We start from the raw sequence: 22,588 nt of genomic DNA on the forward strand, positions 1-22,588 counted from the left end.
AGACAGTGATAGGGGGCTCTGCTGGGCTGCACATGTGGGCAGGGCTGCTGCAGGCAGTGCTGGGGGGCACATTCCATCACACAGGACTCAGCATCCTGTGGGTGAGCGCCCCTCTTAGCCAGCGTGGGTCTCACCTGGGTTAGTGGCTGCTAAACCAGTGCCTTGCTCAGAAATCTGTTTGCCAGCAGAGCCTGGCACTGGTGCTGGTGCTGCCTTTCAGCAGGAGGAGAGGCTGACCTCTCAGCTGAGCTCACAGCTGTGCAAATATCCACATCCATGGGGCAGCCTGGCCTCCTGCCTGCCCTGCCCAAAGTGCTGCCTGCCCACCCGGCTCTGTGCATGAAGGTGGCTCTGCAGACTCACCAGATCATTCAGGGTATTGCTGAGCAGGCGCTTCAAAGGCTCTTCCAGAACTGGCACTCTGGGTCTGGTAACAGGAAAATAGGAAATAGCAGGAGACAAAGATTAGTGCTGGAAAGTAAGGAGACCTCACACAGGAGAAATGTGAGGCCTTGCTTGCATTGTCCATACTCAGTGCCCAGCGCTACGTTCCCGACACCCAGAAATGTTCTTTTCTTAGCCAAAGTTTTGGAAAAAGGTCAACAGTTCCCCTCTGAGCCCGACAGCTAGATCACCTTCAAGGCACCAGGCAGAAAGCTGCTGCCATCAATGACCTACAGCACCAGGGTGTCCCACTGCCACAAGAGCCACGGGCTGGCCATGGGCCACCCGCTCACACAGATGTTCCCTCATGCCTGATTCCTACCTCACATGGGTGTTTATGTCAACAGTCTCGCAGTTCAGAGCGTTCTGGTGAGGCGTCCAAGTGTCCCGGACCAGGATGGTCGCATCCACCTCCACCTGCTGGCACAGCGGCTGGCCCGGCACGCTGCCCAGGGGAAGCACAGCAGGCAGCTCAGGACACTGCTGACCATCTTCTCTCCAAAGAGATGGTGCCCCCTGCCCCAAGCCATCCCCTGATGGACATGCCCTACCTGCTCTCTACCAGCAGCTGCGTCTTGAAGTCCACCTGGTGCCCGAAGCCCGGCAGGGAGCGCAGACTGATTTTGGGGAGGGTGTTGTTCACAATTCTCAGTCTGGATGGTTGCAACAAGGAAAAAGGCAGTGAACAGCACGTTTGCACAGCCCTGTCCCCTCAGCCCCCAGCACTGCAGCTGTGCTTTTGGGGTCCTCTTCCCCCTGGCTCATCAGGCATCCCCACCAGTCAGGAGCAGCTTGTGGGACATACAAAGCACCCTGAGATGCCAGGCAGAGTTCACTCCCAAGAGATGAACCCCCATTTATGAACCCACCCCAGGAGAGGAGGGAGGGAGGAAGCCCTGTGTGTGCAGGCTCCAGAACAGGTCCTCCTTTCCCCAGCATGCCTCAGACACACCAGGCTGCTCAGGGTCACCATCTCCCACTTGCACTCACCCAATGAGTTCTTCACCATTTTTGCCAAGGAGGCTGCCAACGAGACCATTCCTGCCGAGGAGACCGTTCTTGCCAATGAGAAGGTCAAGGACAGTGTCAAGGAGAGTATCAACAAGGCCATCTTTGCCAAGGAGACCATCAACAACACCACCTTTGCCAAGGAGACCACCCAGGATGCCATCTTGGTCAAGGAGACCACTAACTACACCATCTTGGCCAAGGAGACCACTGAGAAGACCATCTCCACCAAGGAGACCATTTCCACCAAGGAGACCACCTACAGGACCATTTTCACCAAGGAGACCTCCAACAAGTCCTTTTTCTCCAAGGAGACTGCCTACAGGACCGTTTTCACCAAGGAGACCTCCAACAAGTCCTTTTTCTCCAAGGAGACCACCTACAGGACCATTTTCACCAAGGAGACCTCCAACAAGTCCTCTTTCTCCAAGGAGACCACCTACAGGACCATTTTCTCCAAGGAGACCTCCAACAAGTCCTTTTTGCCCAAGGAGACTGCCTACAGGACCATTTTCACCAAGGAGACCTCCAACAAGTCCTCTTTCTCCAAGGAGACCACCTACAGGACCGTTTTCACCAAGGAGACCTCCAACAAGTCCTTTTTGCCCAAGGAGACCACCAAGCAGATTGCCACCAAGGAGACCACTTGAAGCTCTCTGGGGAACATCTTTGGCTGGTGAACCTTTAAAACCTGAAGAACAGAATCAGAGGTCACTGTGAGCTACACAAGGTGTGCCAGCCTGTCTCTTCCCTCCCCTCTCCCTCTTCATACAAAAGAGGCACCAGTCTCTGTAAAGTAACTGAAGTGCCATCTCCAAACTGCTTTATAAATGTAAATTACTTGCATTGCCGCAGCTGCTGGGCAGATCTGCACCAGCTTCTGATTTTCTGAGTATGATTAAGAGACAAAAAGAGCAGAACTGGCCTCAAAAGAAGGATAAATCCTGTCTCTTACATACACTTACCATTCGTATCTGGTCTGGCAACTGATAATGGGATTATAAATCCTTGTGAAGGGATCAGCAGGCTGTTGAGCAGGACAACAGTCCACAACACTGACATCTTCGGTCCTGGTAGCTGTGGGAAGTGATTGCCATGAGTGCAGTGCTGGGAGAGCGAAAGGAGGGAGGAGAGAGGAGGGAGGGAGAAAGGAGGGAGGGAGAAAGAAGGAACTCCTGTCAGGGAAGACAAAATCGGGGAGGAGGCTGCTGGCACCTGTCCTGCCTCCTCATCACATGGTGATGATGGACAGTGACTCTCCTGGTGGCTGTTTCCTGCGGACGGAACCAGAGTGTCAGCACCAGTTACTCCAAAGACCGATGGCCAGAGCAGCCAAGGGAGAGCAGAGGGTGGTTGGGATGCTCCTGCTGTGACCCCCCAGTGCTGGGGAGCAATGCACAACTGAGCTGTGTGATCTAGGACTCATCCATCCTGGATGGGGATTTCTCCAAGAAACACACCCTGCGTGCCACAGAAGGGGAAAACAAGACATTTCTGACAACATGATTGTCTCTAGAAGAAAAACAACAACATCTACAGAGTATAAATACACGGAATGTATAGAGCAAGGAGAGAACCTCCAGAGAGAATGTCATGATTTCTGCACAAACATCAGATTCTGAGGCTTCCTTCTGCCTGGAAACACCTGATAGAATTGTTAGAAAGAGAAAGTAAACTTTAATATTTCAATGTCATTGAAATATTTCTGTGGTACCTACAACTTGAAGTAGCTTATTTTTCTTTTTTTAAAGAACCAAAATGAACTTCATTGCTCCAAATCTATTTAAATGTAAATAACTCATCAAAAAGGGATCAAAACAAGTGTGAGAGGTCTAATTCACCTTAGCTAGAAATCTATGGCAGATAATCGAGTTATACCAAAGATAATTGAAGTGATAATTGTTTATGAAAACCCTGAAATACCCTTTCTTCTGCAAGGACTGCAAATCCAATGAACACGCACATCTCTTCTGGAGAAACTTGCACTGAAAGGCACCATTTACTTCTGAGAGCAGGATTCAGGCAAGCAGCAGGCAAGAATAACAATTTTTGTTAAAAGGCCAACACTCCCAAAGGAACACTGAGGGTTTGCAGAGGCAGAAGCAAGGAGCACACTTTTTGAGGAATAAGTTTGCTCTTACCTGACCAAGCTCTCTCTCCAGCCAATGTCCCTGTCTGCTGAAGATCAAGGGGACCCAGGATCTTCATATATAGAGCTTCACAGCAGGAAAAATGCAGGTGATGTCATTTGGGACATCCAAAATAATTGGTGGGGAGCAAAACAAACAAGGTCTTGTTTCTGGTGACTTCCACTGCAAATATTTCCTTGGAGATATTAGGAGTTAGGTAAATCATTGAGCAACCTGTAGGTGCAGATCCAGCCAGCCCTGGGTGCCTGGTGTGGTTCATCATCCTTTCATCCTGCCTGGATGAGGACGTGGCTGAGATGTCATGCCTTGATAAAATACCTTTCTTTCTTTTTTCCTTCTAAATAAAATTGATGTTCTGACTGAAAACCTTGTCAAAACACTGGCCACCCCTGGCTTCTCATACTCCTGCAGTGTTCTCAGGGCTGCAGTGCTGAGCAGTAAGCCCCTGTGTGGGGATGTGCCATGTGTTATGATAAATGAAGGACCAGGCAGCACATTTTCCAGTGTAAAGACAGACTGTGGAGATATTAATAGAGCTGGATATTCCCTGTCCAGGCCACCAGGACATGCCCAGCATTCCCATCCAACTTGCCTACAGCCTGATCAGTATCACAGCCTAACAGACAGCCTGGGCTGACAGACTCTTTGGAGAGACACCACCTAACTGGGAAATGCTGTCCTTATCTAACTGGCATGGAATTGCTTCCAAGTCCATCACCTCTGCTCAGAGTGCTCCGGAGGGCTGGAGGTGGGATGTGCTTTAACAGGAAAACTCTGTTGAGAACCTGATGCCATTGACCTGGAAGCTGCCAGGGCAGAACTTGTTGGTTTGGGATCCTTCTGAAGATCTGGAAGGATTGTTGATCCCATTGTGGGCACACCACCCCATGCACCAGATGTGCTGCAGCTGCCCAGGCTCTTCTGCCTCCTCCCTGCAGCTCTCTGCAGGCCCCTGCCCTGATTGCTGCCCAGGAGAACAGAGACACTGCAGCAGCTCTTTGGGGCAGGGAAAAGAAACCTCCCTCCATGGGCCCCAGACCAAATGGGGCACATCCTGACAAGCCCAGCAAAAGCTGTCTGTGCTGAAGGGAGAATGCACCAGCTGAGGGGACTGGGCTGAACTCTTCACTCCCTGATGTCCGCATTGACAACAGGAGTGGATGGCAATGGCTGGTCCCCAGCTCAGCTGAAAAATAATCCAGAAAAATTGCTTGCTCAGTGTTAATACTTTCTGTAAACTTGGAAATAAATATTTCCAGCAGATTAGCCAGCTTTGGACACACATTATTTCCAGCTTTGAAAAAATACCTCAGTTAAAGGCCAAGGAAGGGGTGGCAGAGATAATCAAAGCACTGAAGGAGCTGTCACTCTCCTTGCAACCTGATCAGCCAGGACCTCAGTAGCACAAAGCCCAGCTGTCATGGTGAGATCATGACCTTTGATAAGATGGACGAGGGTGTTAACAAGATGGTATTAAGTTATCATTTATCCTGAATCGCTTCATGGTCCAGGAGCCACTGTCCAAAACCTGAATTACCATGAAGACAGCCCCGACACTGGTCAGTGCACAGGGAAGGGGCAGGGTGGCAGCTCTGGGAACAGCTCCTGCCCAGTGACCTCTCAGGCATGACAGTAACTTGGCCTCTCCCCAGTGGCTGCTGAATGCAGAGGTCTCTGACCATTGGATATTTTGGAAAAACTGAAGCAGATTCCCATAAAGAGATTGACATGGTGATGTCCAGGTCTCGCTAAAGTGACTTTCAAAGCCCCAAGAGCACAGAGCCAAATTACTGAGTGAGGACAGAAACCAGAACGGATTTGGTCAGAGGGAGAAGAATAGGACTGGTGTGAACAGACATGCTTGCCTCAGTTCTGTGCTTGGATCACCTGAAATGAAGCTGTCAGGCAAACAGCAAGGGACACGTACCCCCAAGAAGGGTCTGAGACCTTGATCAGCAGGCTCCAGTCAGAGCAGGCTGGGGGAAATGTCCTAGCTATGGTTGGAAAATGAGGTGGATCTGCTCTACTTTCTCATTGATGGCATCATTCAGACATGGCCTGTCTGCCTGAGGAAACCAAGGTTTGCCCTGCCATCCCTCTGGGACCACTGAGAGACTGATACATCCCTGCTGCTGAGGGATCAGGGCGTCTGGGTCTGTGTAGGGCTCCAGGGAACAGCTCTGGACAAGGCTGCACATCCACCCCAGGGCACCAGCACCAGGGACATGACAGTGTGGCTCAGCAGCAGAGCTGCCTCATGAAAAATTAACTTGGTGCTCTCTGAGATGCCCAGCCTTGAATTCTCTAGGAAAGCTGTAGACAGATATTTGGATTCATTTTTTTGCTCTGCTCAAAGGCTTGAGACTCAAACTGTTCAATTTGTTTGTTAGCTAACACAAGAACAAAAAGGGAGATCTGGCCCATGCTTGCAGTGACATGAAGAGAGGCATCACAAACCCCAGTTTTTGTGGGGAGCTCCTTTTACAGCTCCTTTCTCACAGTTGAGGACTCCCAAGGAGAATGATTCCTTACACACGATGCAGAACAAATCCCTGTGGAGAACAGACAGGGTTTTTGGAGCCTGCATCTCCAGCAGGTTTTCCTGGGAGTAATTTCCTGAACAAACCCCACAAAAATCTTTCCAAAGACATCCTCGATTCAGTGCCAGCTTCCTGTCACCAGGAAGAGATGTTCAAATCATGTCAGCTCGATGAAATCAGGATCAAAGCTGTTTATTGACTTGCTAATGACAAGAAATTATCCAGGAGTCAGTGAGTTACACACTCGGGATCGATATCAGGGAAGCAGCTGATAAATACCAGCACCAGCCCAAACCTAACTCCTTCTGGGGTCCCAAATCCCTGGGCACACTCCCCATCCCTCACACATGTGCCCCCTGGGAGCAGGGGGGTCACTGTCTTGCACCCATCTTGTGGGAGTGTGGGTGGTGCAAATGTGATTTATTTAGGGATAAATAAATAAATAAATAAATAAATAAATTTATTATTGATTCAGTTCTTTCAGAGCACAGCCTCTGCCCAGCCATGCCCAGCTGGATCTGACAGTGATCAGCAGGACAGTCTCACTACGGGGTCATGAGGCCTTTTTATTTCAGTGTGTGGAATCAAATTCTTGGAAAGCCAAAGAAAGGAAGAGACACCCCAGGAATACCAGCACCCTGCTGCTCCCATGAGTCCTGGTCACAGTGGGGATTGGGGACTGCAGCCGCAGAGTCCCCATCCCTTGGGTCTCAGTGGCAGGCATGTCTAGTACCAATATGTTCTGTGGATTTTAAAAAATCCACCAAAAAAAGCACCTGGGTGGGATTTAACAGTTGATTCTGTATTTGTGTGTGATGGACTAATGACACCAAGTCCAGAGGTGGCCCAGGGTATGGCAAAGCCACCATGGCAGTGTCCCTGCCTTGTCCCCACTGATGTTGTAGGTGCTGTCCAGCAGGTCAGACAGGATCCCTGCACACAGCACCCCTGAAATGAGCAGGAGACACTGCCAGAGACACCTTGGCCATGGTGGGCACTGCCAGCATCTCCAGCATTTCCCTGCCCACCAAAGGATTTGGGAGTACCCAAAGGGTAAAACAACAGGGTGGGAATTCTTGGGTTTGTGTATTTTAGTTTAGTCTCTGCTTTTGGCATACTTCCCCCATGAGTTAAGTAGATAAATGGATGCTGCAAGGTGGAGAATTTTGCTGCCATTTCAGTTGGGTTTGGGTGTGGTTAAGGGAGATGTGTTGATTTTTGGAGATTTCAGAAAGGCAAAGAACTGTGATAGCAAGGGGGGGTTTGATTCTGAGGGCAGAACAATGCTCCAGGAGGCCTCAGAGAAGCTGTCTGCATCCTTTGCTGCGGCTCTGTGCATGCAGGCAGGTCCCTCCTGCCTCTGAAGGACTGGGCAGACAGAGCCTGGCTGGAGGCACTGCCCAGCACTCCCTCCTCCAGGTCCTCTGCAATGGAAGGGTGACAAGTGACTGTCCCAGCAGTGCTGGGCACTGGAGGAATGTGCCAGGGTCTCATCCCACAGGTGCCATATCCAGGAGAGTTACTGGTGGCCAAAACTCTCCAAGAATGCACATTGGGAGCAGGGATCCCTTCTGAGCATTTGTGCCTGGGTGGAAAACTGTTTAGGAGGCTGATTTATCATTTCTTATTCCTTGAAATATTATTCCTTGAAATAACATTTTCATTTTCAGGATACACTTCCAATGGGAGCAGAGCTTTGAGGCTGCCAGACCACAAACATCAGGAGCCTCCACTGTTGGTTTCACAAACCAGGGCTTGCCTCAGTTTCCTCTGTCCCTGGCTGAACTGGGTTATTCTGGATTAGACCTGCCTTAAACTGAGCAAAGAGCAGGAGCAGATCCCCCCACAGGTATTTGACTAAAATGGACTGACTTTATGATATATTGGGGGCTGCAAGTCTGCCCTTTGACAAGACTTTGGGAATGAGGTGCTCAACCCCAAGGGCAGCTCTGTCTGAGCATCACATCCCTGCCTGCCAGGCTGGGACAAGGGGGATTCCAGCAGCACCACTGCAATTGCTGCATAGACCCAGGGATGGCTGGAAAAGCTGCTTTTCACCAGTCTGAAAGCTCCTTTGTGTGGCAAAACTGTGAAATGTGTTACAGTGCACGGAGAAGAAGGAGGAGGCGGAGGAGGAGAAGGAGAAGGAGGAGAGGGAGGAGGAGATGAGCTCTGGGAAACAGGGATGGGAGGAGGATGGGACTTACCAGAACTGGCAGCACTTTCTGAAGGGTGCTGTGAAGGACCTGGCTCACAGCTTGGGCTGCATGCTGGGCAGGGAGAATCATCACCCTCAGAGCCCTCATGCACCCTGCAATAATTATTTATTGAAGATCAAAGGTGGGAAAGTCACTGGCTAAAGGAATTGATCTGGTACGGATTAGGGCAAAATTTGCCTCGTGTCTAATAAAATGTGTTTTCTCTCTTTGCAAACCTTTTCTCAATAATGCCATCTTCTGGTTTTAAATGAAGCTGAAGGTTTACATCCCTAAAAGAAGCTCTGACAGTCGGGGAGTACAAAGCAGACAAATATGCACATTGCATGGAATAGCACACTAGAGCTGGTCTGAATTTGTCCATAAAATCTTTGTTTAGTGGGAAAAAAGAACTGCAAAAATTGTTTGTGTGCTGCAGAAATCCAAACCTGAAGACTGAAACCTCCAACAGTGCTGTGACCTGCCCCTGAGGAGTTGCCAATCCTAGCAAACCAGCAATGTGTCCTTTGGGATTTTCCTGCTGGGGGAATTGTTCTAACACTGACAAAGGGGATGTGGGAGCTCCTGGGGCTGAATCTTGGGGTGCCCATGGTGTCCTGCCCCAGCCACCCTCCAAACATCAGGTTTGTGATTTTCATGTTCCTGCTGTAAAACTGCTCAGAGCAAGGTTTGGTGAGCACAGGATAAACCCCAGGGATGAGTGAGCCCCCAGATCCCCCAGCCATGCTTCCCATGGGCACTGGCTCCCATTGACCTTTTCCCAGTGATTCCCATTTGGACTAAGTCATGAAGAGCCCTGAGCCAGGAGAGAACACCAGAAAGATCACCAGAAACAGAAACTTTTCACCTTCAGCCTGAAGGAAAGACAGAGGAAAAGAGCTGGTGAACAGTCAGAGCCTGATGCCCAGGATTTTTGCTTACAGCAAAGTCACCTCTTGCTGATATTCTCATTACCATTTTCTCTTCCATCTTGTTCAAACTTTCCATTTAAATCTACTTTTAAATTTAGAAACATGTTTCTTCCCAGTGAAAAATCACACGGTCTAATTTGGAAAAAAAATCAGGAAAAAATTGTTTTGGCATTCAAAACGTCTCCATGCCCCCATCCAGCATGGATCTGGGGGATGGAGGACTGGCTCTGATCCCTCAGAAATTTGGGGGGTTGTATTGGGACATCAAAAGCTGGGACACTGCAGAGCTGCCACACCTGCCCCGGTCGGTGCTGAGGCAGGAGCTGAGGCGCTTTGTTGCCTTTAAGTTACGTTTCTTTGTGTGTTTGTAGACACAGCCATGCAGAAAATCACCAGCTTTAATATCCCACTCGTTAGCAGGGAGTGATCGGTGGCTGCCTCCCGGCTGACACTTCCCAGCCTCCCCCTTTTCCCTGCCTGTCCCTGTTCCGGGCTGGAGCTGCGGCTCATCATTCACCCCTGATGCCTTTCCCGGCCTTGGTCTTGGGCTTTTATTTCACAGCTTCCTCTGCCATTTTCTCACATCACTCCCATTTAGAGCAGCTGGGACTGCTGGAGGATTTGCAGGATATGAGGAGTTCAGCACAAACCCCCCAGGGGAGAGCCTGTGCTGGAGGGTGAGGGTTGCAGTGTACCATAAAAAACATCTCCATTAACAAATCCCATCCCAGCACACCCAGGACCCCTGCTGATCCTCTGCAGAGAGGTAAGGAACAGCCAGTCTACAAAAGCTGACTGAGAAGGAGGAGAACCAAAAGAATGAAAGGGGATACTGTTGTGTGAGCTGGTCCCTGAGGGTTTGCAACATCTGCCAATATAAATAATTTCACTGATAAATCTGGAAGTCTGGGTAAGCTCTCACTCTTGGATCCCAAATGAAAGCTCCCAGCCAACAGAGATTTGTGCACTGAGTCCAAAGGAAAAACCTCATCTGTTTAATTACATGGTACAGACAGAAGTGGGAGTGAGAAGAAACCTAAGATGGGCAGTGGCAAATTCTGCTCCTTCAGACACACATGTAATTGTGACTCTTGGAGGAGCAACCCAGAGGTTTGTGGGGTTGTGCAAACACTGGGGGGCTCAGCTGGGGGATAACCCAGTGAAAATTGTGGTACCCTCAATAATTTTCTTACTGATTTCAGGCAGGGTTAGAGTGAAGATGAGAACTTGCACCTGCCCACAGAATGGGCCCCTCAGCCCCAACCCTGCCCTAATTTCACAGGACACCCACACATCCCACCAGGCTGCAAACAGGCTGCACAGAACCCTCCTCCAGCCTGCTGCTGTCCCTTTGGCCACCACCGTGTCCTCCCCATCCCTCCTGGGTACCCCACCCAACAGGACCCAGCTCTGGGAGCTCAGCCTGGTGAGGTAATGCAGCACAAAGTAATTTATTTCCTCTCTTCATTTCTGTATAAAACTTGTCATGAGGTTTAATCCGTCATTACCTCCCTCCCAGAGCTGTGCTTGGTGGCCTGCTGCTAAGCCCAGACAAGGAGATTTACATCTTATCTAACAGGAGTGTAAGATTTATGGATAACTCCCGACAAGGAGCACATCATGCCAGAAAGACACTTTTGTGCTAGTAACTTGATCAGTCATTATGCTGTGAGTTGACATCTAATTAAGCCTCCACAGGCATCATCAAGTCCAGAACAGCTCTTCAGGAGGAGAAAATCCACCTCTAAGCAGCGTGGTGGCAGCTTATCCCCAACCCTTGCACTGCTGGAACAGATAATAATGCTCCCCAGAAAATCCCCAATCTCAGGGAGAGCTGCTGATATCACCTGCACTGGGAAAAGGAACCACAGGGGCAAATTCCCAACTGCTGCTCTAAAACACAGCAAACACTCAATTCTCAGAGGCTTTCCCAGGCTCTGTCCACGTCCTGCCAAAGTCAGATCCCACAAAACGCCTCCCGTAGCCGCAGGGGACTCGTCTGAGGGTTACAACCTCCTCGATGGATTTACTTTTCTGAGCACATTTCTTGCCTCCCAATGGGCTGCCTACACCAGCGTGGAAGTGTAAATCCTGCTCTCCCTTGGCAGGCTGCTCCATCTTCATATTTCCTCCTGACACTGCTCCAGGATGCCTTCGATGGAAATGCACGGCGTGGCTGGAATGCTGCTTTTCTTGGCATTTCCCTGCCATGCTGAGCAGGAAAGCAACACCGTGCTGGGGGTGTTTGAACGTGTCAAGATGCACCTGGGAGCAGAGCCTGGCTCCTCACATCACTGAGGCACAAAGGACAATGGTTGCTGCCCAGGCTGCAGGTGTTTCAACAAGCCCTGAACACCTCACCCCAGTGCCAAAATGGGCAGCTCAACCCTCTGTGGGACACTGGTCATGCTGAGCTCATGGGCAGGGATGGGGGGAAGCCAGAACACAAAGGGGAGCTGGAGAGGCCATGCAGGGTGTGTGTGTGTAATGGTGTTTGCAGGTGGGCCATGCTCTGTCCTCCAGGCCAAAAGGAAGGCAGAAGAACATGATGGGCATCAAGCACAGGAAGGAGAGGGTTTTATTCCCTCCCATGAAGGGTTTCACTCTTTGTGGAGATATTGTCAAAGAGAGTGGATGCCACTGACTGTTTTCTCAGCCAATTGTAATAAATATTGCCAGTGGCTTTTGATGGGGAATGGGTTTAAGAGAGGAAGGGATTATTGCACATGGGCCATTTCAGATCTTCTGTCTGGTCTAAAACTCGCTGAACCAATAGAAACACTTCTGTTACCTTCAAAAGACTTACCCAGCCCTTAGTAAATCCTTACCCATCCTTACCCAATAAATTGCCAGGATCTCCTTCAGGTCATGTTCAAGCTTCATCTCTTCTGGTCTGAGATTCTGAGCCAGGAGAGTGATACAATCCACAGCAGCCTCTCATGGAATCCTGGAACAGTCTGGGTTGGGAGGAACCCTAAAGCTCATCCAGTTCCAATCCCCTGCCATGGGCAGGGACACCTTCCTCTGGACTTTTCCAAGCCCCATCCAGCCTGGCCTTGGACACTTCCAGGGATGGGGCAGCCACAGCTTCTCTGGGCAGCCAGGGCCTCACCACGCTCACAGGGAAGAATTTCTTCCTAATCTCTAACATAACCCTGCCCTCTGTCAGTCTAAAGCCATTGCCACTTGTCCTGTCATTCCATGGCCCTGTCACAAGTCCTCTGCAGCTCTCTTGGAGCCCCTTTGGGCACTGGAAGGGGCTCAGAGGTCTCCCTGGAGCCTTCTCCTCTCCAGGCTGAACAGCCCAAGCTCTCTCAGTGTGTCCATAGCAGAGAGGGACTGCTGTCCCTGTGGTGTTCAGAAGAAAGGGTGGCTGCAGAGCAAAGAAACCCAAGTTTGCTTTCTAACAATATTTGATTTCTTGGCGTCCTCCACCCAGAGGCCTTTCTTTGTGCTCCTCAGGCACACCACAGTGAAGACAAGCTGCCCCAGCACCTGCTGTTCAATCCTTCACCTCGCCAGGTCAACAGGCAAAGTAATCAATTCTATGGGGAAACAATAAAAATGGTACAAAAAAACGAAATGTCCCCCCAGTGTCCTGGTTCCCAGCCCTCTTTGCCAATTCCTGCCCCATCAGCTTTGGTTGGGAGGATATATAAAACCAGTAGGATTTCTCAGTGTGGCCACAGCAAGTCACAGACTGAGTCAGAAGCATGGGAAGACCAGCCAGGAGAGGTAAAGATGCTTTTGCAAACTGAATAACTTGATACAGGCATTGCTCCTACTTTTGTGTGTCTCCATAAGGGTCAGCATTCACCAGAAGTGATGCTTTCTGCAAAGACTGAGATAAATATTTATGTTTTCTGCAGGTTAAACTTTCTGAATTACTTGTTTTCATAACATTGTAAGAGCATTACAGACACTATAAACGATTCCCAAATGTTTTTCAGACACAGATAACACTTTCACCTTTTCATTTGACTCTATAACTCCTCCATAACTTCCATTCCTTCCTCTATTAATTTTAGCTTCTGTTTATTTGCTATTTTTATACCAGTTGTGGCCATTCTGTGCTCCTCAGTAAGTGAGATATTGCTGCAGGCACTGTTCTAGCTCACAAGATTACAAAGGCTCTTCAAGGCTGAACCTTCTGTCAGTGCTTTGGAGACACCACATGAGAGCTGCGGGCTGTTATTGCACCAGAGCTGACAAGCTCCACACCACAGCCCCAGTCAAGGAGCTGATCTGTGGCTCTGTGTCTCAGTGGCCAGGCCACGTTGTTCTGACCATGCTGCTGTGGGTGCCTCCTTCCTCCTCCTCCTCCTCCTCTTCCTCTTCTTTCTCTCCTCGTTCCCCAGGTGCCTGCATGGCGATGCTGCGCACCCTGAGCGTCCTCCTGAGCCTCCTGGTGCCAGCTCACAGCACCAGGTCACCCGACTGTGGGGGCATCCTCACCTCCTCTGGGCTGAGATACCGTAAGTGCAGACCCATCTCTCCCATGCCAGCAGCAGCCACTGGCACCTTCCACACCAAACCCTGGCACCACAATCTGATGCCACTCCTCAGCTCACCTGCCTCACCCCCTGCCCATTGCTGGCAGCAGGGGGTCAGTGAGGGATGGAAATGGGTTTCAGTCTGTCTATCAGGGCACAAGCTCCAGAGGCTCTCACAAAACATCTGCTCTGTTTCACAGTTGCTGAAGTTTCAAAGCCACATGCAGAGTCAGTCCTCAGGAGGGACCTCATGGACTCAGCCCCAGCCCCATCTCCCACCTCTCCAAGCAGGTGAGTTGCCCTCTCTTGCCCCTGCCATACCCACACTGGTGTTTGAATATTGGGACAAAAGGCACTTTGCCAGTGAGAACAAAAATCCTGCTGCAGACCAGGAGGTTTAGAAATGAGATCCTGGCTCCTTTGTTGGTGCCCAGCAGCAGCAGAACCCACACTGCTCTCAGGGTGTGGATTTATCAGTGCAGATCTCACGAACTTTTGGGGTTTCTCAGGGTCTGTGCTGGTCTCCCAACACCTTCCTTTCTGCTCCAGCAGGAACCAAATTATCTCTGTCAAAGTTGACAAGTTTTCCCTGACCCTGATCCCTGACACGGGGATGCGGCTGAGCATCGAGGTGGACCTGGGCATCTCATCTGCCCCGTGAGTGCTGGGCTGCCAGGCTGGAACCAGCCCAAGCTCCTGGCTGAAGGCACCTGCAGGAGCAAGCGCGGCCTGGGGGGAGTGTGGCCAGCAGCACACCTCAGCTCCAGCCCTCTGCTCTCCTCCCCAGCTCGAGCACCAAGGAGATGAGGCTGTCCATCCTGGCAGACCTCCACGTGGACATGAACCCCGAAGGGAACCTGGAGGTGGTGACCTCTGACTGCAAACCCACCCTGGAGGAGGTGCAGAGCGCCGAGGAGACAGACAGGTCAGCCCCACAGCTTTCCTCCTTGTGGGGTTTGGGTAATGGGTGAAAGAAGAAACTGAGGCACAAATGTTTCTAGGCATTGGATTGAGACTTGCTCACTACCCTCAAAGCTAACGAAGGCCAACACTAAAGCTTTACCTTCATGGGAGGAGATTTGCTCTACTTTTGGGTGGTTTCCCCATTTTAAGGAGTTTCAGTCTGTCACAAGGGAGTGCTACTTTTAGAGCTGTGCAGCTGGAATGCTTTTAATGTAGGTCCAGTGGCAATTCTCCAGGAGTTTGTGATTCTGAATTGTAATCATAGCTTGATAGAAAACAGTGGTAATTCTGTCTCTGGGTGCCTTTTGGGTCACATAAAAGATACTCATCCACCTTTGGCTGATCTGGTTTTCTCCTAACTTCTGTTCTGTTGTTTTTACCCAGCAAGTCCTCAAGCTCAGACGTGGACAAGCAGATCAATGTTGAAAAAGTAAGACAGAGTTTGTAAAGGCATAAGAGAGCACTGTACAGGTCTGTAAGAATCAGAGCACTTTGGGTCTACCTGGTGCTTTTCCAGATTCCCCCCACACACAGCTCTGTGCCCACAGGACACTGCCACTGTCCCCTGGCTCCTGCTACAGCCAATGGCAGCACCCACCTCAGAGACTTTCTGGGGACACCCAGTGCCAACAGACCCCCATGTCCATCTATCACCTCTTTTCTTTTTGTTCTTTATTCCACAGATCTGTCTGGAAGTCTCCAAGTTGCTGCTTTTCCCAAATGAACGGCTGATGTCTCTGGCAGGTGGGCAGTTGGCTTTCAGTCCCATTGTGGACTGAGGGTTTCAAGGAGCATTTTGGAGCAGATTATGAGGTGGGACAAATTCCTACCCTGCAGTAGCAGAGGCTCTGCTGCCATCATCTCCCTGGGATCTGCTTCCTCTGTCCAGCTCTCTCCCTGTTTTTTTTACTGTGGAAACCAGAGTAAAAACCCAGACACTTCCCAGAGCCTGACACTCCTTCCCTCCTCTTCCTGAGCATCCCTCTGCTCCATTTGCAGCTCCATTCCCCATCACACCCAACTGCCAAGTCCAGTACCTGCCCCTGGCTGCCCCCATGTACTCTGAGCAGGGAATCATCATCTCTTTACAAGTAAGTCCTCACTTTCCAGCTCTTACAGCCCAGCTCCAGTCCTTAGAAGAGGACTCCTGCTTCCACCAAGTGCTACCGCCCTGAGACACTTGAAATTCATTTTCTCTTTGCCTGTGTGCTGCAGACAACTTTCCAAGTGGCAGGGGCAGCAATCCCCCTGCCTGTCAGCCCTGTGCCTTTCAGCATGCCTGAGCCAGCGAGATCCAGCCCTTCCCACCTCATTCTGGCCTTCTCTGAGCACTTCTACACCAGTTTGTTCTCTGCCTTGGAAGAGTCTGGAGCCCTCAACGTGAGTCTCCTGGTGAGTGGAACAAGGGAGGAGGGAAGGAGTGGGAGATACACACCTGGAGGGACAGCCCTGCCCTGGGAATGTCTTGGAGGAACCACAAACCCTACACAGAAATTCGAGTGTGTCCAAGCACCTGCAGGATTCCCAGCCCCTCACCCCCAAGCTCCTAAAAACATTCCTGGTCTAGTGGAGCATGGAGAGTTTGCCATGAGGAGTAACCTGCACGCTGCTCCTGGCATGGCTGGTGTGAGGAGAGTTCCTGCACGTACCCGGGGTGGGATGGGGCTCATCAGAGGGGCTGCACAGAGCCCTGGAGCAGCCCCATGGCTCTGATCACGAGCTGTGCTTTGTGTTTCAGAGCTCTCTGACCACGGCCACCTTGGCTGAGAAGATCACTCAGGTGTGGTGCTGTCCCTGTACCCCCAAGAGGCACAGGCCCAGCTCGGGCTGTGTCCCCCAGCTGCCCACCCTGGGGCACAGGGATGCTGCCATGCCCAGAAACATCCCCACTCCCTCGGCAGATGGGCTCCCTCTTCCAAGAGGACCTGCCAGTGGTGCTTCAAGCTGTGACCCGGAGCTCTCCTCACGTGGTGCTGGAGGAGGACAAAGCAATCGTGCAGCTCTTCCTCACTGCCCAGATTGGCGCAGGATCATCTCCCTTCCAGAGCTTCCTGAGTGTCAACGTGGTGGGTGTGGAGGCCTGGGGAGCATGTGCTGAGGGTGCCCCTGCTGCCCACAGGCACTGCCCCTTCCTCTGAGCCCCAGAGCAGCCTCTGCAGGGGCTGGCTCACCCTGTTCCATCACAGTGCTCCTCTTGTCAGTGCACCAGAAACCAGAACCTCATTCCAAGCACTAAAAAAGTAGGAACATTTATTAAAAGAGTTACATGACAAATGTATGCTGAGCTCCCACTCAGCACTTCACATCCTCCTGGACAAGGACGGGGACATTCACTTCAGAAGCCACATGCAACAAATTCACTTTTCCATTCTACCAGGAAAAATTTTACCTCAGAACAAATTTCCCAATTCTGCTGCAACACCACATTCAACTGCTGTGACTGTGACCCCAAAATCACTCCAGTTTCTCTAAATCAGCACTGTTTGCCCATGTGGCATCGTGCAGGATGCAGGGAGCACACTGTAGGAGGCAGGGCGTGGATGGGCTCCTCACACCCCAAAAAGCCAAAGTGGGGTTGTTTCCTCACTGATCCTGCCCTCTGTTCCCCCACAGGACGTGACTGCCAGGCTCCAGATCAGCGTCGCTGACACCAGGATGATCATCTCTGTGGCAGCTGTAGAGTAATGACCCATCTGCCCTGCAGGAGCCCCAGGGGACACGTCCCACTCACTGCAGGGAAAGGAGAGCCAAACTGGGCTGGGGAGGGTTTTAGATTTTAGAGTTTGGGCATTGCAGACATGGCTTCTTCCCCAGGGAGACAGCGAAATTCCAGAAACATGGCTAGAGAGAAAAGTGGGAACTGCAGCTTCCACATTCCCACAAAGGCCCAGATGGGGAGACTGGGGAAACAGGAGAAGCTGCTTGGTACAGCTCAGCACCAGCAGCTCCTCTGCTGCTCTTTGTTTTCCAGGGATATCGAGCTCAGCCTGGCCACCTCTGATGTGGGTCCTATACTGGTGGGTACCTCCAGCTGTGGCCACTCCTGGCATCATCCTCCAAGAGCCTGGTGCCCCTCAGCTGCCCCAGCCATCCTGGGCAGGGAAATGTGGGAATACTGACTTTGGGTGCTTGCTGCACCTGATGGGAGGGACAGTGGAGTCCTTGTGGGATGGGAAGAGGTGCAGTGAGCATCAGGACCCTCTCACGGGTCTCTGCCCCTCTCCTCCTGTTCTAGCCCACACCATGAGCTGACCCTGCCTTTCCCCACAGGCTGCCTTGCTGGAGGAGCTGTTCCTGCCCACACTCCGTGAGGAGGTGCCAGCCCAGATAAACAGTGAGGAGATGGGAGCTCTGCGGGCGCTGCCATGCGGGAAGCTCAGCACAGACCCAGGCAGCACCCAGCTGGCAACTCTCCCTCTTCTTTCTTTCTCTCAGAGGTCCTGAGACAAGGGGTTTTCCTGCCCCACATCGCCAGTTTCACTTACACCGATGTCAATATCACCATCCACAAGGTAACAAATAAGACATTTAAACTGCTCCCTGCTGTGCTTGATTTAAAGGAAGCCTGGGAGCAATGCTAACCTCCCAGCTCCAGAATAAATCAGAGCCTGATTGTCCAGCCCTGGCAACATTCAGGACCAAGTTCCACTGCCTTAAGCAGGCCCAGCCCCTCTTTAGCCCCATGGACACAGGCAGTGGCTGGGGCCATGGGGGTGATGGTGAAGCCCAGTGTGGGCTGATGAAGCCACACAGGCACCATGCTCAGTCCTCCTTCCTTCCTTCCTTGCTCAGGATTATGTCTTGATCCCCTGCAACCTCCAGCTGGAGGCAAAGACTGGAGAGGCAAGAACCTGGGAGTGAAGTTCGGTGTCTGGAGTAGAACAGTGGCAGAATCATTCCATTGACTCTCACACCGTGCTCCGTGGTTTGCCACTGCTTGAAATGTTGAAAATCTTCTGTCTTTCCTTACTAAAACATCATGGTTTTATATTCTGGATAATAATGGTGTTGCACTAGCAGCTTTGTCTTCCAGCCCTGCTCCTGGTAGTTTTGTTGCACAGAGAATGGATTGTAACAACATTCTGTGCTTTAATTAAACATTTCTCTTTAACTCTGCATTTGTTGGTGTGACTATTGACATTTTTCCCCCCTCAACAATTTGCACCTATAAACAGATAAATTTTGCCCATCATGTCCAGACCCTACATTTAATTAATCCCACTCATTTACGAGGATGCAAAACAGACTCGTGCCTCTCAGCTGCAGAACAACACAGTCCCTACAAGGAGAGATCTTTCATCTGCTTTTCCTCCATGTCTCGTGTTACTATGGGAACATTACAGCTGGTGAGTTTCCTGGGTCAGAAAGAAGAGGAGGGGGAGGAAATCAGTCTGCAGAATGGTTTCTAATTTTAGACCTGAAGGCAGTTATATTTTCAACGCTTTGCTTCTGAGGAAGCTCATCACAGAGGAGATGCTGAATGAGAGGTGACTGCAGGCGTTGGGCTGCGCCGGCGCTGTGCTCACTGGCATTGGGATGCTCTTTCCTGCTGACCAAACACATCTCCCGGTTGCTCAGGAACATAAAGGGGTGAAAAAACACCCACAGCAGACACAGGCATCCAAAAGGGGAGGGTGGGTGGTAACCGAGCTTCAAAAGCTGCCCCAGTCACTCAGTCACTGGGTGATGTTGGCATCCACCCCAGACAAGGAGAACATGAGGCTGTGCTGATGCCCAGGAGGAGAATCCTTGTCCCTGATCATGCAGCCCAGGAGGAGCATCCTCATCCCTGACCGTGCAGCCCAGGAGGAGAATCCTCAGCTCTCCCACAGAGATGCTTCACGTAACCACGAAATTTTATTAATTATATCTACATCTGCTTTCACTGCTACAACTTCACCCATCATTTCCAGCCTCTGATGCTGCTGAAAAACACTTCAAAGCCTTCTATTTCAAAACCTCAGAAATGGGAAAAACAAACAAAACAAGCCAGCTTGATTTACTGCAAGGAGTAAAGAACCCTGAAGGTTTATGTGCCCAGAGTGGGGACCTGACTAATGATGTTAATGCCTGAGGTTGGCCATAGCAGAAACAGCTCCTAATAAAAGCTTCCTGGTAGAGCTGCAACCATTATTCTTTGACTAATACATGTTAAACCAGTTTCCCAAAAGGAATAAGCTACAGGAGTGAAAAGATGCATTTCTTTGGCAGGGAATATTCTGGCTCCAAGCTCCACTGCATGACTCTGGCTCTCCAGTGCAGGGCTGGAGTCTCAGGAGCTGCACCCACAACTCCCAGCCCCACCTGGGAATAGCCACAGCTTAGAGCTGCCTCATGCTGGACAATGAGGGTCATCTTCTGCTCCCCCCAGTCACCCCATTTACTGAGACCCCCAGCACAGCCAGGGAAAAGGAATGCTGAAAGAATTGTTTGCATTAGCCCCCTTGGCAAACACAGAATCCATCACTTTCCTGGGCAGTCCTGCAGGAAGAGCTGCCTGGTGACCCCAGGCTTCCCTCACTACGGCACATGGAGCAGCACATACCAGCCAGATGGTTCAAACCCCAGAGCAGGGGGAACAAACCCTTTCTCCAGCCCCCACCAAACAGCAGAGGGGTGAAGCTTTTGCCAGGAGCATTGCTGGAGCAATAACAGAGGGCTCCAACAAACCCTCGAGCCACCAGCAGCACAGTCAGTCCTTGGCAACCCCTCCTGCTGCTCACCCAGGGAAAGATTTCCCAGCCTGCCAAGGTTCCAGTGTTAAAGGAACTTTCCTGAACAGGATTATCCCAGCTGCTAAGGGTTCTGGATTGCAGTTTCCTGCTCTGGATATACTCCTAAAGCCACTAGAAATTCAGAGCATTAGATGTACAAGTTGCAGAAGTGACAAGTGCCATTGAGAAGATGCTGCCTTCCCTTTGGAAAAGGCTCCTCTACTGCTTCCCCCTCAGTCCCATGTGATGAGCAGCACGATGGAGGCCAGAGCCCAAGAGGAAAAGCCTTTCCCAGGGGCACAAGATGACTTTTCCACTCCTCTGTGACCCTGGGCTTGCTGTGCCAGCTCTCCATGCAGCAGCAAGCTCTCATCACTCGTTCTTGCCACACTGTTTTCTTTCTCAAGGCAAGCAGAGGCCTGGGACCGTGCCAGATCACAGAGCCCTCGGTAACGTGCCAAAGAAATGAATGCCTCCCAGCAGAGCAGAGTACACACAGAAGTGATGGCCAAACGGGAATGAAAAGGGGCCCTAAACTTTACTCAGTGTCCAGAAGGTGTTTGCTCAGGAGCCAGAACAAAACCTTGTACCAACACAGCCTGTTCTGCCACCTGTGGGCAAAAGGATGGATGGAGACACCGAGTCCCAGCAGTGCAGGAGCCCTGGGGTGGCACAAAGCAGAGGCCAGCACAGGGGAGTTGTCCCTCATCCCATCCTGCAGGTAACAGGGTCCCACAGAGCCCAGAGCCTGCTCTGCCAGCTCCAAGGTGTGCTGGTGTCAGAGAACATGAGCAAAGGGCTCTGAGCTCCTGCTCCTGGCTCCTGAGCAGGCTCCAAAGCTCCACAGCCTTCACTCTTGCTGGCACCTCACCCCACTGGGGTCCAGCTGGTGATGGGGCTGTACCAGGGCTTCAGTGTCACCACACAGGAGCAGCATTTCTGCCCAGGGACAGGACAAGGCTTGTGTCACCAGCAGCTGAACTGACCCTGGGGAGCTCAGCACCACAGGCAGCATCAGCCTGCACCATGCTGGGAACCAAAAGAGCTGTTTGAACAACCCAGGACACCCATCTTCAATGGTCTTCAACCCACCCAAAGCCTTTCTGCCGGACACAAGGCAGACCAGCCTCGTGGTGACAGTGTGTGACACCAGGTTTGTGTTTGGCACAGCTCAGGAGTGCTGGGCAGTTCCCACAAAGAGGGACCCCCAAAAGGCCCAGCACCTCCTCTGCCATGCTCAGAGATCCCTCTGCAGCATCTCACAGTGATGCTGGGAGCTCCTGCAGCAGGACAGGTTTGGCCCCACAGGTACTGAGCTGTTCCTTCCTTCCTTCAGGCAGAAATGCAGGGTGGAATTTGCCCCATCCCTCACCTGCTCAGTGCCAGACTGCCACAGCCTCTGGGACACAAGGAGTAACTCACACACTTGTAATGTCATCCAGTGCTGGGAAAAACTGGGGTTGGAGAGGCCATTTAAAACCTGAGACTTGTAATTTATTTAACACAGAATAATTTGGGCTTTTTAAAATCCAAAATGCTGGGATTCTTATCACTGTGACATGCAGAGACCAACAGGCTGGGACATCAGCCTAAGCAGACGTGGCTCTGGCAGGCACATGGGTGTTCTCCAGGGCTGTCAGACCTCTCAGTCCTCTGCTAAGGAAGTTTTCCCTCCAGATTCTATTTGGAAATGCTTCATGACCTTTGGAAATTCGATTTAATTTTGATTTCTGCTTGTGAATTAGCATTTGGTCAGCAGGTTATCAGGCCAGGGGGAGCCACTGAAAGTTCAATTTTTTTTCTCAGGAAGTTAAAGTGGGAAGACTTTTCAAACCCAAAATATTGATTGTCACAAAGGAACAAGGTCCCAGAGTGGAGGCAGGACAGAAGCTCACCTTGAGAAGCATCAGAAACCAGAACCTCATTCCAAGCACTAAAAAAGTAGGAACATTTATTAAAAGAGTTACATGACAAATGTATGCTGAGCTCCTACTCAGCACTTCACATCCTCCTGGACAAGGATGGGGACATTCACTTCAGAAGCAACATGCAACAAATTCACTTTTCCATTCTATCAGGAAAAATTTTACCTCAGAACAAATTTCCCAATTCTGCTGCAGCACCACATTCAACTGCTGTGACTGTGACC

At 51.0% G+C, this 22,588-nt stretch overlaps 2 protein-coding genes across 2 annotated transcripts; one reads left to right on the top strand and one right to left on the bottom strand.

Moving 5' to 3' along the window:
- Positions 1 to 991: 991 nt before the first annotated feature.
- On the bottom strand, positions 992 to 2,526 carry LOC134427142 (collagen alpha-1(XXVII) chain B-like). Its single transcript, XM_063172726.1, has 3 exons — positions 2,418 to 2,526; positions 1,435 to 2,143; positions 992 to 1,097 (listed from the first exon to the last, which is right to left on the bottom strand). The coding sequence occupies exons 1-3, from the start codon at positions 2,512 to 2,514 to the stop codon at positions 992 to 994; spliced, it is 912 nt and encodes a 303-aa protein (XP_063028796.1). The 5' UTR covers positions 2,515 to 2,526.
- A 2,507-nt stretch (positions 2,527 to 5,033) lies between these two features.
- BPIFB2 (BPI fold containing family B member 2) lies at positions 5,034 to 18,586 on the top strand. Its single transcript, XM_063172727.1, has 17 exons — positions 5,034 to 5,072; positions 12,732 to 12,804; positions 13,628 to 13,744; positions 13,963 to 14,053; positions 14,315 to 14,419; positions 14,550 to 14,687; positions 15,110 to 15,155; positions 15,409 to 15,469; positions 15,725 to 15,816; positions 15,941 to 16,117; positions 16,464 to 16,505; positions 16,627 to 16,791; positions 17,339 to 17,406; positions 17,697 to 17,742; positions 17,996 to 18,059; positions 18,161 to 18,237; positions 18,518 to 18,586. Exons 1-17 carry the CDS (start codon positions 5,034 to 5,036, stop codon positions 18,584 to 18,586), a joined length of 1,470 nt encoding a protein of 489 aa, XP_063028797.1.
- Positions 18,587 to 22,588: the final 4,002 nt, after the last annotated feature.

This window comes from Melospiza melodia, chromosome 19 (genome assembly GCF_035770615.1).
Source record: "Melospiza melodia melodia isolate bMelMel2 chromosome 19, bMelMel2.pri, whole genome shotgun sequence".
NCBI classification, from domain to species: Eukaryota; Metazoa; Chordata; class Aves; order Passeriformes; family Passerellidae; genus Melospiza; species Melospiza melodia.

Bases quoted from the DNA above. Each gene is read 5' to 3' on its own strand.
- LOC134427142 (XM_063172726.1), bottom strand. From the start codon at position 2,514: ATGTCAGTGTTGTGGACTGTTGTCCTGCTCAACAGCCTGCTGATCCCT. The intron at 2,144-2,417 runs GTAAGTGTATGT...TCTGTTCTTCAG, and splicing joins TGCCAGACCAGATACGAATG to GTTTTAAAGGTTCACCAGCC. The intron at 1,098-1,434 runs GTGAGTGCAAGT...GCAACCATCCAG, and splicing joins AATGGTGAAGAACTCATTGG to ACTGAGAATTGTGAACAACA.
- BPIFB2 (XM_063172727.1), top strand. From the start codon at position 5,034: ATGACCTTTGATAAGATGGACGAGGGTGTTAACAAGATG. The intron at 14,688-15,109 runs GTCAGCCCCACA...GTTTTTACCCAG, and splicing joins AGCGCCGAGGAGACAGACAG to CAAGTCCTCAAGCTCAGACG. The intron at 18,238-18,517 runs GTAACAAATAAG...TTCCTTGCTCAG, and splicing joins TCAATATCACCATCCACAAG to GATTATGTCTTGATCCCCTG.